Source organism: Eschscholzia californica, unplaced genomic scaffold (genome assembly GCF_041429995.1).
Source record: "Eschscholzia californica isolate CP2 unplaced genomic scaffold, dmEscCali1.0.p SCAF_1, whole genome shotgun sequence".
Taxonomy (NCBI): Eukaryota; Viridiplantae; Streptophyta; class Magnoliopsida; order Ranunculales; family Papaveraceae; genus Eschscholzia; species Eschscholzia californica.
The window spans coordinates 70,039,449-70,055,781 of NW_028238198.1; the positions used below are offsets into that span (position 1 = coordinate 70,039,449).

General features: G+C 35.4%; 2 protein-coding genes and 1 long non-coding RNA gene across 4 annotated transcripts; 2 read left to right on the plus strand and 1 right to left on the minus strand.

Annotated features, from left to right (window-relative positions):
• Positions 1 to 5,951: 5,951 nt before the first annotated feature.
• On the plus strand, positions 5,952 to 8,913 carry LOC147568710 (pectinesterase/pectinesterase inhibitor PPE8B-like). Its single transcript, XM_086655117.1, has 3 exons — positions 5,952 to 6,612; positions 6,936 to 7,730; positions 7,825 to 8,913. The coding sequence occupies exons 1-3, from the start codon at positions 6,141 to 6,143 to the stop codon at positions 8,538 to 8,540; spliced, it is 1,983 nt and encodes a 660-aa protein (XP_086511243.1). The 5' UTR covers positions 5,952 to 6,140; the 3' UTR covers positions 8,541 to 8,913.
• On the minus strand, positions 8,801 to 11,233 carry LOC147568711 (uncharacterized). Of its 2 annotated transcripts, none has more exons than XM_086655118.1 (5): positions 10,808 to 11,233; positions 10,340 to 10,568; positions 9,862 to 9,963; positions 9,620 to 9,772; positions 8,801 to 9,139 (listed from the first exon to the last, which is right to left on the minus strand). In XM_086655118.1, the coding sequence occupies exons 2-5, from the start codon at positions 10,547 to 10,549 to the stop codon at positions 9,008 to 9,010; spliced, it is 597 nt and encodes a 198-aa protein (XP_086511244.1). In that variant the 5' UTR covers positions 10,550 to 10,568; positions 10,808 to 11,233; the 3' UTR covers positions 8,801 to 9,007. The 2 variants fall into 2 exon arrangements, with proteins under 2 accessions (XP_086511244.1, XP_086511245.1); XM_086655119.1 differs by having other exon boundaries at positions 10,354 to 10,568; positions 10,808 to 11,029.
• Positions 11,234 to 12,940: 1,707 nt separating this feature from the next.
• Positions 12,941 to 14,131, plus strand: LOC147568712 (uncharacterized). The gene is made up of 2 exons (XR_015231084.1): positions 12,941 to 13,623; positions 13,716 to 14,131. It is a non-coding gene; the product is annotated as an uncharacterized LOC147568712 (long non-coding RNA).
• Positions 14,132 to 16,333: the final 2,202 nt, after the last annotated feature.

The following is a 16,333-nucleotide window of genomic DNA, read 5'->3' on the forward strand; positions in this document are numbered from 1 at the left end:
TCCGAAGACCTAATCAAGGACAGGTCTCGGACCAATTTGAATGGTTTCGGTCTCGGACCAATCCTAATGGTTTCGGAGAGGACAGACTGACTTTCCTGTCTGAAACCATTCGGATTGTCCTCTTCGAAACCACTCGGACTGTTCCGCGACTAGTACGTGATTAGGGTTTTCGGGACTATTTGTAATGGTGGTCCGAGACCAGAGGCACGGGGCTAACAACAGTTTTAGCGGGGTGTTATTAGCCGCTCCCATTTTATTACTATACCCTTATAAGCCACGTCGAATGATGTTAAGGGCCCTATAGTCACTAGTTGAATACTTGATGTCTGTTTTTAGGAATAACTCCATTTCACCCCTACAGATGATCAACTCACTAAAATGGTGCCTATAGATAACCAGCTTCTATTTTTGCCCCTTTTTTATTTTTACCGTAAGTCAACTCTAATTGCTGACTTAGTTTTCCCTCTTTACCCCTCTCTTCAAAACTCTTACCCTCCCTATCTTTTGTCACTTTCTTTTTGTAAATTGTCAATTGTTAACCGGCCGACGACCATCATTTAAAAAGAATTCTTTTTTTTTTTTTCTTCTCCTTCTCCATTCTCCATTCTCCCCAACTCCTGCCCCCACCGCTTCCTCCGCCATCATTGAAAAAAACGAAATATAAAATTATTTATGTTTATATACATAAGGCCACAATGACTAACACGAGAAAAATTCATGTATCAACGTAATTTTTCGGCTAAAACCATATTAGAAGTGTGTTTTTCCGGTTGAAAGTTTCTATAAATAAAAACACCTTTAGATGAAAGCCTCGTATTCTTTTATAGCTGGACTAAACCTTTATTTCGGGTATAGTTTTTGGACTAAAAACACATTTCTTACTAAATAAGATGAAACAAGACTCCAAAAATGAAAAATAAAGTTAGAGAAAAATGATGAAATGACAACAAAAATGGACCTACACAAACCTAAAATAAGAATCAACCATTCATCGAGAGTGAAAAAATTCATCAAGAGAGAGAGAGAGGGAGAGTTGACTCAAAAATAGAGATCGTTGATTTTGTGTGAGCCTAGCGCGGACTTTAACTTGTAGCCTCTTCTAGGCATTGCTCGAAAATTGAAATTGATATCTCAGAAATAAAGAAATAATGAAAACTCCATTTTTCTTTTTGTAGCTTGAAACTAGGTGGTCTTTTTTTAGTACTTTATACATTTCCATTAGAAGATTTATACATGAATGAAATCTATAATTGCGTCTTTCCTATATCAACTGTGTGGTTGAGAATTTTGTAGTTGGGTGCAAAATCTTATTTGAGATCAGTTTTGAATTGTTTCCTTTCTGATACATAATGTAGTTAGTAAAAGTCACAGATGATCTAAATTAGACGGTGTTTGATTTTTTACCACGTATAAATGATACAATTGTAAGTGCTATGTCGTTTGTTTTTTATTCACTTCTAAGTGCATAGTTTTTGTTTTTATAATACTTGCAAGTGTTATAAAAATGAATAATTGTCTATTTTGACCTTAAAATATTTAAATGTTAGCATTTCGTACTAATTCATTAAGTTCATGTCCACCAGCCTCTGGTGCAGTGGTTTGACACCCCCTCCTAAGCTCATGAGGTCGTGGGATCAAGTCTCGGTGGAAGCAGTTTGTCATTAAGATTTGTCCCATGTAATTTAGGCTATATATAAAGTAAATAATGGAATGAATTTGTCAGGCTTTAGGCCTATTTTATGTTATTAACCTTTAGGCCTCTTTCATGTTGTTGGGCTTTAAGCCTCTTTCGTTGATGGTTTAAATCAGGCAGTTATCGTGCTTATCACATCTTCATTATGTATCAACGCCTTGTAACGACTAACGTAAATCATAGTTGAATTCTAAAAAAAAGATTTTAGATAAAATAAAAGTTATGAATACTTTGTGTTGACAACATAAACTGCAAACAATTAAGAATTATGAGAGAGAATGACATCACGTTGTATCATGGATTTTGTTGGTTTTGTGATTGGTGAAGGAGTGATGAAAAGAATCTAGGAGAAAAGCTTATGTGAGGGACGAGTGATGAAGAAGAAGAGTCTTCGCCAAAGTCATAAGAAATTTGTACTTATCAATTATTTAAGTTTCATTTTTAGCTATCATGATATTGGTCATTATTATATTAGGATAGGGATAAAAATATCATTTTTAACACTTACAAAACAAGTGCAAAAAATTAGCTTAAAGTTAGAACTTACTTTTTTACACTTAAATTTCACCACTTAAAAGTGATTTTCACTTATCAGGTGAAAAAACAAAAGATCATGTCAGTATGTCTGTCGGTCCGCACATAATAAACGAAAATCACTTAAAAGTGCAAAAATCGAACACACTCTGACATAAAATTTTAAAAGAAACAACTCGTTTAGATTTATTATTTCATAATAACAAGAATTGAGACAAGGGAAAATGGATATTTGGGTTTACAAAATTATTATAATAACTAAAAACACCTAGATCTTTTCCTATTAAAAGAAGTTGCCAAAATATTATGGGTAATAATAGGTTAAGTTTGAAATAATTTTGATAAATACTATTTAGGTCATTTTCGAATTGTTTGGTTCTTAAATAACCCTTACCTATTAGAAATCACTTTCTCTCTTAAGAAACCCATATTTCTTTTTAGGGTTTCTCTTCTTTCTTCTTCTTCAAATCCTCTTCTTCTTCGAATCTTCTTCTTCTTCGAATCTCTTTTTCTTCGATCTTCTTCTTCTTCTTCTTCGAATCTCTTCTTCTTCGATTTGTCTCATCAAGCTCCATTCGAAGAAGTCATAGTCGACATAAAACGCGATGGTGATTGTTGTTGTTGATTTTGGCTGGAAACCTAGTTGTTAAGAAGCAGCAACTACATGTCGATTTGGTGGTGCATTTCAATTTAGAATAAGAAGCAGCAAATCCTAAAGTTATTAATTTCGAAGCAGCAAACTCCAGAGAGAGAGATGTTGATTTGTGTCATCAACTAGAGAGGGGGAGAGATGTATGGTTGTTGCTGTATGAATTTAACTTTAGATGTTTGTTATGTGTTTGATGACATACAAATGAAAAATTTGATAGTTTGGAGTTTTAATTTTCTTCACGAAATCGAGTTTGCAAGCAAGGGCGGAGCCAGGATTTAAAGTTACCCAGGACTAGCCTAAAAATGCTTAAAGAACCAAAATTTCATTTCTAAAATATATGTACTAACAAGTAGTAGTATGAGAAGTAATTTTTTGCCGAATATGTAAAATTTCATTAATAGTTAAAACACAAAGAACTTACGAAAAATTAACCTCAACACTTTATAACGTATATGATCATTGCTAATTTGGAGACAAAGAAATAACCAAAACGTAATCTGGATGGAACCTAACAAATGAAGTAAATTTTGACTTAGCACAAAAAAAAGGTCAAAAGAGAATTAATTACAGAAATAAGGGCAAAACTTGGGACTAAAAGTGCAAATATATATGATACAAGGGCCAGATGGATTTAATTTAAGAAAACGAAATTAAAAGAGGGTAATTGGGAAGGGAGGATTCGAACTAGGTGGGCTAGGTGACTGGCAAAGCAAACAACCAACCAGGCTATCTCCTTTGCTATGTTGTGTTTTCCCTTTATTCTTAGTATTTTGTCCCTGATTGAAGCCAAGGTAGACACCCCTGGCTCCGCCCTTGTTTGCAAGATGTCCAACCCGAGATCACATATGAGTGAAATCATGTTTGCAATCTATATTTTGCAAACACAGTTTGCAGTTTACATTATGCAAACACATGTTTGCAGAACAGTTTGGTGCAAACACATGTTTGCAGAAAAACGTAAGAGAAAAAACGTCTTTTTTGTGGATTTTTTTTTTTTGAAAAAAAAGTATTAAAAGTAGATTTTGTTAGAAAGCTAATGAAAAATCATTTCTAAATATATAATTTTTATAGAAATCTGGCATCTTAAATAAAAGTTATATCGATTTAAAGTTTAAACAAAAATAAAAGAATTTAGTTACACAAAATGACAAAAAAATATATTTTAGTATCTGCGAACTTTTTTACCTGAATAATAATTTTCAAATGGTTTGTGTCTTTTTTATTTATTTTCTATATTATTCTGACCTATCTTGTTAAAACCCCTTGAGACAAATAGGTGTTGAACTTCTAATCTTACAATTACTAGTCTCAAACCGTATAAACTAAAGTAAGTCTAATTGATTATCCATAACTAATACTTGTCATTAATTTTAATATTTCGGGCCAATAAATTTGAAAATAAACAAAAAGCTAAACAGAATGACAATTTAACGTGTGAATTCATGCTTGTTGACCCTAGTGTTTATCAGCTAAACTATATTTTAATTTGCTAAATAATTTAGACGGTCAAGATATCACTTGCAAATCAGTATTAGGAGCGGTAGGCTCTTGCTCTCTGGCAAAATTTTGGGTTTTGAAAGGTTCGATCCAACCGCCAAAGATACTTACTGCATCCTTCAAACATGTACCTGACCCTATAATATATATGCAGTGACGGATCTATGTGGGGGGCGAGGGTAGGTTATAGCCTCCCCTCACTCCTACAAAAGGTGTATAAAAGCCAGAGCTAGCCCCTCAGAAAACGAATAATATTCTAACAATCCTTACCTAATCACATTATTGGGCATAGCCTACTTTTTTTTTTTTGTTGAAATATGGCATAACCTACTTGGTGAGAGCTATTGTGTTGAAGTTGGTTTTTTTCTTTTTTTTTTTGTGTTTTTGAAAGCAAGATCAAATTTTACTTTCAAGAATTTAACTACATCATACTAAAATGCTTGTATCGTAAATTTGAAATTTAAAACGGTCTAAAAAAACTAAAAGTTCAAGTGTGCTATAAAATTTTAAATATCGATCTCATAATGTTGTTGAAATTTATTTCAAAGTTTTGCGTTCAAAGTATTTGTTTTTATGTGTCAATATTATATTGAATGATTCATTGATTTGGACGGAACTAATAATTCATATTATCACCAAATTCTTATCTCACTTGAAAAACTCATCGTTTCATTTGACATTGATGTAAAACTATAAAAACGTCCCATTTAGCAAAACTCATTGTTTAAATAAATTACAAATTACGAATGGCAAAAATATGTTCTTCTAAACGAAAATAGTTAATACTCAACAGAAAAAAAAGAAGTAAAAATAACTATTATAAAAACCTGTTTCTAAGTTAAAATGCAATATATAGTATAGAAAATCCCGAGTTAATGTTAAAAATACTCTATTTTTTTTTTTTACTTCAGCCTCCCCTAAACATTAATCCTGAATCCGCCACTTTATATATGTCCGGTTATTTTCCCAAACTGTTTCCTTATAGATGAGATGATCATAGAAGTTGCATGCCTTTCAACCAAAAAAAAAAAGTTGCATGCCATATCATAGGGCACAAAAATAAAGGAAAAAACGAAAAGCATAGTTAAGTCAAAACCGCGTGCTTCTCCTTTTCCTTCTTTTTGGTATTTCATTTTCTTTATTCTTACTAAGTTTATCCTTCTGTTTAATACAAATAGTTAAAAGTATCGGTGCAGTACAGATGCTAAATACATCAAAACCACAGCGGGCACAACATGAAAAAAAAAGAATTGACGAGGAATATTTTGGGGTAATATAACTAACAGAAACTCTTAATGATAAAGCAACATGGTGTCATTTAAACATTTTGTAAACGACAGATAGCTAAAGAATCGATTTTTCCAATTGCGTCAAAGAACAAGAAAACAATTATAGCTTAGAAGTAAAGAATCGATTCAAAGAACACATTAAAGTTTCTTACAGTGCTTATTGACGGTGGATTGTTTGCAGATAGGGCATGGGAGTAGGAGAACGTATTTATAATTTCTGTGAGAGGTGGCCCGACTCGTCATAAATACATGTAACACTATGTTATGGGGCCGACCACATGAACATGTCACAGTGATCATAATCTATGTAAAAGATGGAAAAAGAGAGAAAATCTTAAAGCACAGAAAGAAAAAAGAAATGAATGGAATCAGGTGGTTACTCTACACCGACACTTTCTATTTAATGCTTTTACCTTCCCACTGACCTCCTTAGGACTCCTCTAACTAGGTTTCAGACACACTCACCTAAACATAAATGAGAGATCGAGTAAGAAATATCACACAAGTGCAGTTGATGATGATGAAGATGAAAATATCTATTTTCTGCCGACGAAGGCGGCATAACAGTTTCAACTCTAGCTTCAGCTTTAGCTCCCGAATTCGCATTTTCCTATTAATGATATTGTTTGTTTTCCGTGGTTGTACTGCTGTTGGTGTTGCGGATTCATCATCACCACTGGAAGATAGTATTGAAGACGACGATTTTCTAGGGACAGAATGCTTGAATACTCCTACTTCGATTTTCTTGAGCTCAGTTGAGTTGACAATTGAACAAGTAAACAAGGTGACACTCCTTGTTTCCAAGTTCAGTAATGTCTTTGCTCACAGTTTTCGCTTGTCAAATGCTATCAACGACTGTCTTGATCTGCTCGATCTTTCAGCCGAAGAATTGCGTTGGACCCTCGCATCTTTATCATCAGCATCCGCATCTCACCACAAGAACCACAGTAAGTTGATTACCTACATATTGTATAACCGACCAACGCCCATTTGTTTATAATTAATCATCTGAAACTCTGTCAACTACCTTGGTTGGAATGGTTATCGAGTTGATCTTCATTATATATAGTTTGTAAACATCAGATCTTGTGAGCTAACATGCCTTTTATGTTGGATGATATCGAATATGTATAGTCCGTGGACCTATTACGTATTTACGTGTAGAAAATAATGATTGAGGGTTGAACACTTTTCTTTGTAATACAATGTTGACTATGTAGGACACTTTCCTGAGTCCTAACAGTAGGTACTATCATGTGAGTGCTTGTAGAAACTGCAGAAGGGCGGCCTACTCAGAAGCGAGGAAAAGCGGGAAGATTATTATCGGATGATCTAAGGTCGTGGTTGAGTGCGGCACTTGATAACCAAGACACGTGCATCCAGGGTTTCGAGAATACCACTGGTTTTGTTTATGAGCGACGACTAATATCAGAGGCACTCAAACATGTTACCTCGCTCGTCTGTCACCTTCTTTCCTTGGTGCGTCACGAAAATCAAACTAATCGTTATCACCAATCCCCTCAACAAAAAGGTGCTAGTTCTGGTTCTGGTTCTGGTTCTGGTTTTGATTCGAGGACTAGTCGTGATAGTGTCCCATCATGGATGCATATTAGAGATAGGAAACTATTAGATCAAGCTCCTCCTTCTCTTCCTCCTCCTCCTCCTCCTGCTGCTCCTTCTCTTCTTCCTCCTCCTCCTCCTCCTCCTCCTTCTCTTCCTTTTACTCCTCCTCCTCCTCCTTCTCCTTCTCCTCCTCCCCCTCCTCCTCCCCCATTCAACAATGGAAGTAGTACAACAAATAATAGTAGCATAGTGGCAGATGTGGTGGTGGCTGCTGATGGGTCAGGGAACTTCACTAGGATAATGGATGCAGTATTAGCAGCTCCTAACAACAGTACCAGTAGGTATATCATTTACATTAAAAGAGGTATCTACAAAGAGAATGTGGAGATTAAGAAGAAAAAGTGGAATCTCATGATGATAGGAGATGGCATGGACGCCACAGTTATTTCGGGCAATCGGAGCTTCATTGATGGATGGACTACTTTTAGGTCCGCTACTTTCGGTCTGTATTTTTCGATCCCCGCTAGATAGCTACCTAACTCTTACAAATTTTCCTTCCTCCTAAATTATATATATACATGTGTGTGCATATGCAGCTGTTTCTGGAAGAGGATTTATAGCGAGAGACTTGAGCATTGAGAACACGGCTGGGCCAACCAAGCACCAAGCGGTTGCTCTGAGATCTGACTCGGACTTGTCGGTCTTCTTCAGATGTGGAATCAATGGATATCAAGACACCCTTTATGCACACTCCCTCCGACAATTCTACCGAGAGTGTCGAATCACTGGTACTGTCGACTTCATATTTGGGAATGGCGCTGCCGTCTTTCAAAACTGCAATATACTAGCCAGAAAGCCCCTTCAAGACCAGAAGAACACAATCACTGCTCAAGGCCGGAAAGATCCCAATCAGAACACTGGTTTTTCTATTCAGTTCTCCAACATAACAGCCGATTTGGATCTCGCAGCTGATTCAGTAGCATTTCCTAACTCATCCACGACACAGACGTTCCTAGGGCGACCGTGGAAGGAGTATTCGAGAACTGTGATTATGCAATCTTACATAGGAAGCGTGATCAGGCCAGAGGGTTGGTTGGAGTGGCAGGGCAATTTTGCATTAGATACCCTTTACTATGGAGAGTATATGAACTATGGGCCGGGGGCTGGGTTGGGTAGTCGAGTCCAGTGGCCGGGCTTTCATGCTATTAATGACTCAACCCAGGCTGAAACTTTCACTGTGGCACAATTCATTGATGGCAACACATGGTTACCTTATACTGGAATCAAATTTACGGCAGGATTGGTACTCTAGCATTCCAATAGGAAAATTCTATATGGCCCGACGAAGGTGCCCGACCATGGCCCGGCCGCCAATAGTGGATCTGCTTCTGGATCGTTCCCTGTAAAGGTTTATAATTCTCGGCGGCCATGCTCGGGGACCTCTGTTGGACAATATATCATTACCGATTCCAATAATATACGTCTTGATTGTTGTATTTACATTATATTTTTGAATTACTAAATCTTGTTGGTGTTGTTTTCTTACCTATATAAATGGGCCTTTTCGTAATATTGGTTGTTTAATATGTTTATACTTTATACTTTGTGTACCAGTACATTCGTGCTCGTAGAGTACATACAGATGTATTTTATTTATTGAAATAAAATAATCAATTTTAGGCTCATACAGTTCCATCCTTCTTATTGGGTTGCACAAAATATCATCCATCATCTCTAATGTTGCCCTGCTTCATCATCATCACCGAGACTTCCTAGTGACTAATTCCAAACCAAGAGATTTATCAACCGTGATGCTATTGAATATGCAGAGTCCGATAAAATTTTCAAGTCATCAGCAATATCAAACCAAAAATTGTCCTTCAACAAATCCACCAACTCTTTTTTCAGATCCTACAGTTGCAAAAACCTCATATGAATTTCTCCATATAAAAAAATATATTACAACCAAACATTTTGTGTACAACTCTGTAACTGATCGAAGATCGTACATGAACACCGAATCATTTCTCATTATTCTTTTATCAGATTTCAGTGGACAAGCAAAAAAGGCTCTTCATTCGTCCTTCTCTTGATCAAGGGATATACTTCTTGTCTCGAGTCTCTTACAAACTCTGTTCTTTTTTTCCAAATTTAGATTAATAAAACGTTAAACGTTTCAAACTACCTTTTATACAACGGTTGCAAAAACTCATGTCAGTTTTTCCTTGTAAAAAAAAAAAAATATTCGGACCTAACTTCATACACAGGAAACCTATGGACCTACTTTGAAAGGTAACGGGGAACACTAGTGGTGTCTATCGATCTCCGACACCAGTAGCACTAAAAGTCACTATTTCTTAAACGAAACTCAAAAACAAAAATAGATATTACCTCGTACATCTCTTCAGTGCAATCTGCAGTTGAAGCACTTGCGTCGTCCTCGTTGTACCGCTCTCTAATGATGTCCAGATTTTGCAGGATACAAACTAGAACCAGGTGATCAAGCGTGATATCATTACATAGCTTATCAATAACACCTTCAATCTGTTCATAAAACAGAAATTCAACAAGAAGAAAAGACCAATACAATAAGACGTAGATGGAATCAAGTTCGAGTTGTGGTTTTACAATACCTTAATTAATTTACAATAATATGCTTCAGTTTTAGGAGTGACACCTGAGTTCAAGGTGACCGCGTAGTTTTCTATTACAGCTATGCATAGATCACCCAATCCCTAAAAAACAGGACACCATATTACGACATCAAATTTACTGTGAAAAATAATAAAATAAGCCATAATAACAATGATGTTAACAAGGTTTCAAATTTGCTTTAAATAAGCAAAGCACTGCCCTGCCATAATAACAAAGACGAACACTGAGTATATGAAAAAAAAAAGATACCACATTAATACATTAGTATAGAAAGATAACATAATACAGACACTTTCACCTTGCTAACAATATAAAGCCGTAAGTACTGAACAAACAAGAAATATTATAATGCAGGAACTAAATCAGATGGTAATATATACCTTGAGAAGAGAAAACATTGAACGTAAATTAATATATGCCTTGAGAGGAGAAAACATTGAACATAGATATGATTACCTCCCAGAGCTTACCCTCATTTGCTATTTCTTCTTTAGTAGATTGGTCCAATGGCAGAGAACCACGACTTTGATCCAATTGTGTAAAACCATCCTCCAAGGCGTCAAAATATGTATTGAGTTGTACATGTAGCTGTAGAAAATCTACCAAAGAGGTATCAATCCGTTCCTTCTTCTGATCTTCATAGGTCTTCTTCATCCATTGGGACATATAATCAGTGACTTTTTCCCTATGAAAAAAAATCGTAAATTTTGTGACTTCCTTGACTTATCCTAGGGTACGCAGTAATTAGTTAAAAAAAAAAAAAAAAAAAAAAAAAAAAAAAAAAATATTGCAGAGAGATCTATGAACAACATAAATCACAAATTCAAATTTATGAATCAAAATACACAAAGCATCTATCCAATGCAAACGGCTTATAGATCATCAAACTGAAGCCTTAAATCACTGGAGAGATAAGATCCATACCTGTCGTCCTTTAAATTCTGGAGTAAACTTGTGGTTAATTTGTCAATTTCTTCCTGCGTAATATTTTCTTGCTTTTCTTTGTTTTCTTATTCTTGTTCTCCTTCTTCCCAGTTAGCCTTTCTTTTTCTCGAGGTCTCTCCCTCCATGATTTCTCGCACAGGCGTTCGGCGTTTTCTTTCTTTCTAGGATTTCTTCTTGAAATTGGAATTTCATTTGGTAACCGGGTGACCCGTTCGGAATCAGGCTCACTTAAAGGCGGATTGGGCCGATTGGGCTTCAGATCCGAGTGAACATTAGAAAATTTTCAACCTTTGCTTTTTTTTTTTTTTTTTTTTTTTGGAATTTGATAACTTCATTGATTAGGCAAAGCCAATATAGATTACAATAAGAAGTTAAAAGAAGAATAAAGCACAAAGAAGTAACCTTATGGCCACTACCTATGAAGGAGGCATTTTAGTTACTTATCTTCATTTTAATAAAGATTTATCTTATGTTGTGCTTGACAGCAGCTTGGGGAAAAGAAATAAAAAATAAAAAAAATGTTTACTTGAAGAAAAATTTACTTATTTTGACCTAATTCAGTTTTTATTGTTTTAAATGGTAAAATTTGATTCATGACTGACTGTAAGGAAGAAACCGAAGATAGCTTTTTAGACGAGATCTCAGAATACAATGAAATTGAGATATCTCTTTTCAAATCCAATTACAAGTTACACATAAAGACTACTTGAATTATTTATTTATCTAGCCAAGAATCAAATCTATACGATCATCAGAAAAGATCACAACAAAAGAAGAAGTAAACAAAGGAAGAAAGTAGTTGTCGGAGTGAACCCCAAAATTGTTAGTGATCAGACTTCTTTCTTGTGGAGGATGAAACAGCAGCATTGTCGGTTGTGATGAAGCAGGTGGATTGAGGGGATCCCTGATGGTGGAAGAAATATCGTCATCATCGCCAGGATCATAATTAGGATCCAGGGAGCGATCAATGGCTTCCCTTCCTTTCTCCAGACACGGCTCGCACGCGATCTCGATCGTTATCCATCCTAGAGCCAATCTTGCTATGGCGATAACAACAGTCGTCACTGTTCCCATTCTCTCTCTCTCTCTCTTCTCTCTCCCGAAGGTGGCTAAAGTATAGTTATCAATCTAATAAAAAAATTGTTAATACTTTCATCAAATTACTGGAAATCATGAAAGAGTTCAACAATAATTGAAACCACGGTCGAAACCCTAAATTTCACATTTCTCCAAAAACATTTACTTTCTTGATAAGTCATAGTTAGTGGTTCTCGAACATATAGTTTTTTTTCTTTGGCATGGGTAACTTCAGGATCTTCGGGACATTTTAGACTAAAGTTGAATCAACATCAAAGCACAACAAATTTAGACAGATTTCTACTCTCTGTTTTTCTAAAGTTACAAAAAAACCATGTATCTTATTTGGTAAAGTATTAGGTAAGAATCATATACCAACTAAAGACCTAAAGTTACAATCAAAATTCGAAATTAGGTATCCACACAATCAAAATCAATCACCAAAATTGAAGAACTAGTTTATAAATGGAGATCTAGCAATTGAAGATTTGTGAAGTTTGAGGCTTATTACATTATACAATCTACTCTCTTATTCCATAATTTCATTATAATCAAGGAATGGGGTTGGAAAATTTGATAATTCAACTCATAAGTGTGGGACTGTTTCAAGATCTAATGGAATTTCAAAGAGGATTTCTCGTGTGGGAAAGTGTTCGAAAATGGGCTTTAAACCAAATTTGAATTTGGGCTTAATACTAAGTATGAGTGTGGGCTTGAGTAATGTGTGGCTATCAAATAGAAGGGTGTTAGTAGAAAAAGAAGAGCAAGTGTAAAAACGTGATAGTGGGAGAAAGTGGAAGGTGTGTTCATGGTGATTCTTTACAAGGGTATATGCTGTTTTGAAGAGATAAGTTTAATGGTGTTTTGTGTTGCTTAAATCTAAAGGTTAGTAGTTATTTATGAGATTTAATTTTGTTATTGAAAGAGATTTGAGCTCATATTTTGAAACTAAGTTTGATGAGATTTATTGATTGATAGTATTGGGTCTTATATATTGTTTGTGGTTATATCTTTTAACATCTTTCAACAGGAAGATCTCATAAATGGAGATCTAACAAAGAAGAAGAGGTAAGAAACATTATTTACCTATTAACTTTGAATCTTCAATGATCAATCTATAGAAGTTGAAGAAGAACCCTAGATAAGAAGATTTCACTTTAATGTTAGAGAAATATTTCAATTTGATGATATAGATTAGAGAGAGATGATGACCCAAACCTCTCGATTAAGAGCATCTCCAATGCAAGACTCAATCTTAAAATCTTAAGTGCCACCTAGGACTTTAGAGTTTTTTTGAGAAAAAACCTCTCCAATGCAAAACTCAATTGATATCTTAAGATGATGTGGAAGCATTAAGTTTTAAGATGTCTCAACTAAAAACTCTATTTGTGAGATCTCTTTTGAGAGTTTTACGTGTCCTAGTCATCAAATTTAGTTTTTTAACCAATAGAAACTTTTCTTTCTCAATCACTTTTTCCTATTAAATGTATGTGTGACATGTGTATCTATTAGAGTTTTTTTAGAGTGTTGCATTGGAGAAGGACTTGAATTAAAGACACTCAAGTTAGCCACATAAGAAAGAGAATCTCTATTGAAACTCAACACATAAGCTAATTAGAGTTTTTTTGAGTTTTGCATTGGAGATGCTCTAAGGATTTAAAGCTCTCCCTGGGATTCCTCTAGGTCAGAGACTCACGATGTGACAAGAACTGAAGAAGGTAATGGGACTTAAACAAAAAAATCCCCCGGCTGCAATTACGAAGTTAACCCTACTTCTTTGAAAATATAACAGAACTGTCTCTGGCTGCAGCACGGGGTCGTTGCCAGCATCCTGTTGTAGAAGACGAACTTGTTCTTATAAAGGTGTACGACTTTCACAGATCAAGATTTTGGCTAACAATATCGTGCTCTTCTTTGATTCGGAAGTAATGGCATTTTTACTGCTACTGTATTGTTGAACTTTTCGACTAGATCTTGAACTCTTTTCAGCGTTGTTTTGTTGTCAATTTGGGTCCAGTACTATACAGTGATTCCTACAATACAAACAAGAAAATCACATTTAGGTTACCTGATTGAATCGTGCAAATGACAGTCGGATTGAAACAAGCAGAAAAAGTTTTCTTCATCCGACATATTCGGCGGAGTCTGAGCTTGTTCCGAGTACAGATATGGCTTATAGTCAGAAAGAGTAATTATTTATTTAGGCAATGAAGTCTTTAAATTTTGTTAGTATCCCGTACTAATACATTGTGTTGTTTTGTGATTTTGGTTCAGAAAAAAAAAATTGGAGTTCAAGCAAGTTAGGCTTGCCTCCGTCTTAAGTTAGACGAGTTTGCCTCAAGTCGATGGGTGAGCTATCTTCTTGCACTCCAGCTTTTCGTGCAATCACTGCACTTATTGGGTCTATTTCCACGCTTGCTAGTGAAAACCTGAAACCAAACTTACTATGCTATTGGAAGTATGTTCAAATTCACCATGGATGAGCTTCATATCAATGACAACTTCCAACCTCACAAAAGGCTAGCAAAGACTAGGAAGGCCATCTTCATAAAAAAAAAAAAGACTAGGAAGGCCCAATCCATTTACTACCATGTCACATAAACTGCAATTAGCCATTAAAATTCGTGTTGTCAAAACCATTTGAGGCCTATTTCAGAATGACTTGAACATATGATTAACATCAGAATTTTGTGCCGACCGTACTCCTCCTTATGTAAGTTAGACATAGAATAAGTAGTTCTAACATCTGAATTCATGTTTTTTTTGTTAATATGATCAACTAATGTTTCTGTGTTGCTTCCATTGGATTTTATCCTTACCATCTTTCTTGTCAGGGACATAACCAACAGTTTTTAGCGTTTTTGTCAACTTAGCCAACACCATATTCATTATTCTAGTTTCACTATGAGCTTTATCTCTTGCAAAGAACGTATGGACAACGCTATTGACTTCAATCAACCTATGTCCTGGTTCTTTTGATATTTTATTTTTTGTCCATTCTCTTTCCATGCTAAAAATACTTGAAAGTACAACATAAGATCCACAGTCATTTGGGTCCATCCGGATTGCATTCTTCGTTATATATTTTCCTAAGTTTAATGACTTGCCATCACGCACCGAGCAATCTTGACGAGGCCTGCAAGACTACAAGCGGAGAACAAACCAACGAACGTTATGTATCTGGGTTGTATTCTTTTAGCTCTCATCCTAAAGAACAACATCAAAAGATATTCATTGGCATGCCCATGTTGTGCGTATCTCAAAATCACCGGGTTCCAACACACAACATCTCTTTGGTTTTTCTAATCGAAAAGTTTTTGAGCTTTTTTTATACTCATATATTGCACACGGTATAAACAGAAGGGCATTTGAGGCAAATGATTCCAATTATATACCAGTTTTTTATGAGCTGGTTATGGAACTGCTGACTGTGTATGAGAATATCCAGGAGGTCCCAAGTTCGATTCTCATTGGAAGTGAAAGCTATGAGTTATAGATCCTGGGGTAAATTTAATAGGGCCTGGGCTCCCTCCCAATGTACTGTTCCAAAAAATATATCCAGGTTACTAGCTGCAGCCTGCAGTTACAAGAGGAGCGATTGTGAACTATTGGGTTTGATTCTCGAAACAGACAATTCTAAGAACAGTTTGAGTGCTTCCTTGAAAAACCATGACATCCCAAATTACAATATCTCTTCCACTCATCTTCTTGATCACAAATCCTTCATAATTAATAGAGAAACACTTAGAAGAAACTTCAAATATTACACTCCAATAAGGCCATGAATTGCTTTCTCAAATCCACGGTGGATAGAGAAACTGAAACCCCACGAAGATTAACAAATGTTAAGGATTGATCGAAAACCTCATCTTGTGAAATAGATTAAGTGACTCACAAAGCTTTTGCTCGCGCGCGCGCATACCCTTCGGGCAATGTAAGAAATCATATTGTGTTCAGTCATAACACTGATAGCTCTTCTGGCATCCACAAGTGAACCATGTCTAGCATGCATATCAACCAAGACGTATTTATAGTAAAAGCTTTGTTGCATCTGATCAAATAATTTACGTCCTATCTTAATTTCACGAAAAAAAAAATCTATTAGCACATTCATCACTGAAGGATCAATTTCAGTTCTCTTTGAAAGTTTTCAGTAGTTCGATAAAAGCTTCGTTGGTCATTTACCACATCATTTCGGCATAAAAATCGTCAAATTTACTTTTGAACCTAGCATTTCCGTTGCGTTAATATTTTGTGGTTTTCCAATTCAATTCAAGTCGTTAGATTATAAAATTCAAGATGAAAATCCGACAGACGTGAATATCTCAGAGATAAATCGACGGTACAACTCAAAGAACACCATTGTGCTTTATATAATAGATATCAGAAAATAAAAGAAGACCTTGTTCAAACCTAAAAGAACAAAAA

Excerpts from the sequence above, each read along its gene's own strand:
- LOC147568710 (XM_086655117.1), top strand. The coding sequence starts at position 6,141 with ATGAGAGATCGAGTAAGAAATATCACACAAGTGCAGTTGATGATGATG. Across the intron at positions 6,613-6,935 it reads ATCTCACCACAAGAACCACA|AAACTGCAGAAGGGCGGCCT; the intron begins GTAAGTTGATTA and ends GAGTGCTTGTAG. Across the intron at positions 7,731-7,824 it reads TTTTAGGTCCGCTACTTTCG|CTGTTTCTGGAAGAGGATTT; the intron begins GTCTGTATTTTT and ends GTGCATATGCAG.
- LOC147568711 (XM_086655118.1), bottom strand. The coding sequence starts at position 10,549 with ATGTCCCAATGGATGAAGAAGACCTATGAAGATCAGAAGAAGGAACGG. Across the intron at positions 9,964-10,339 it reads ATGAGGGTAAGCTCTGGGAG|GGATTGGGTGATCTATGCAT; the intron begins GTAATCATATCT and ends CCTGTTTTTTAG. Across the intron at positions 9,773-9,861 it reads ATTATTGTAAATTAATTAAG|ATTGAAGGTGTTATTGATAA; the intron begins GTATTGTAAAAC and ends TTTTATGAACAG.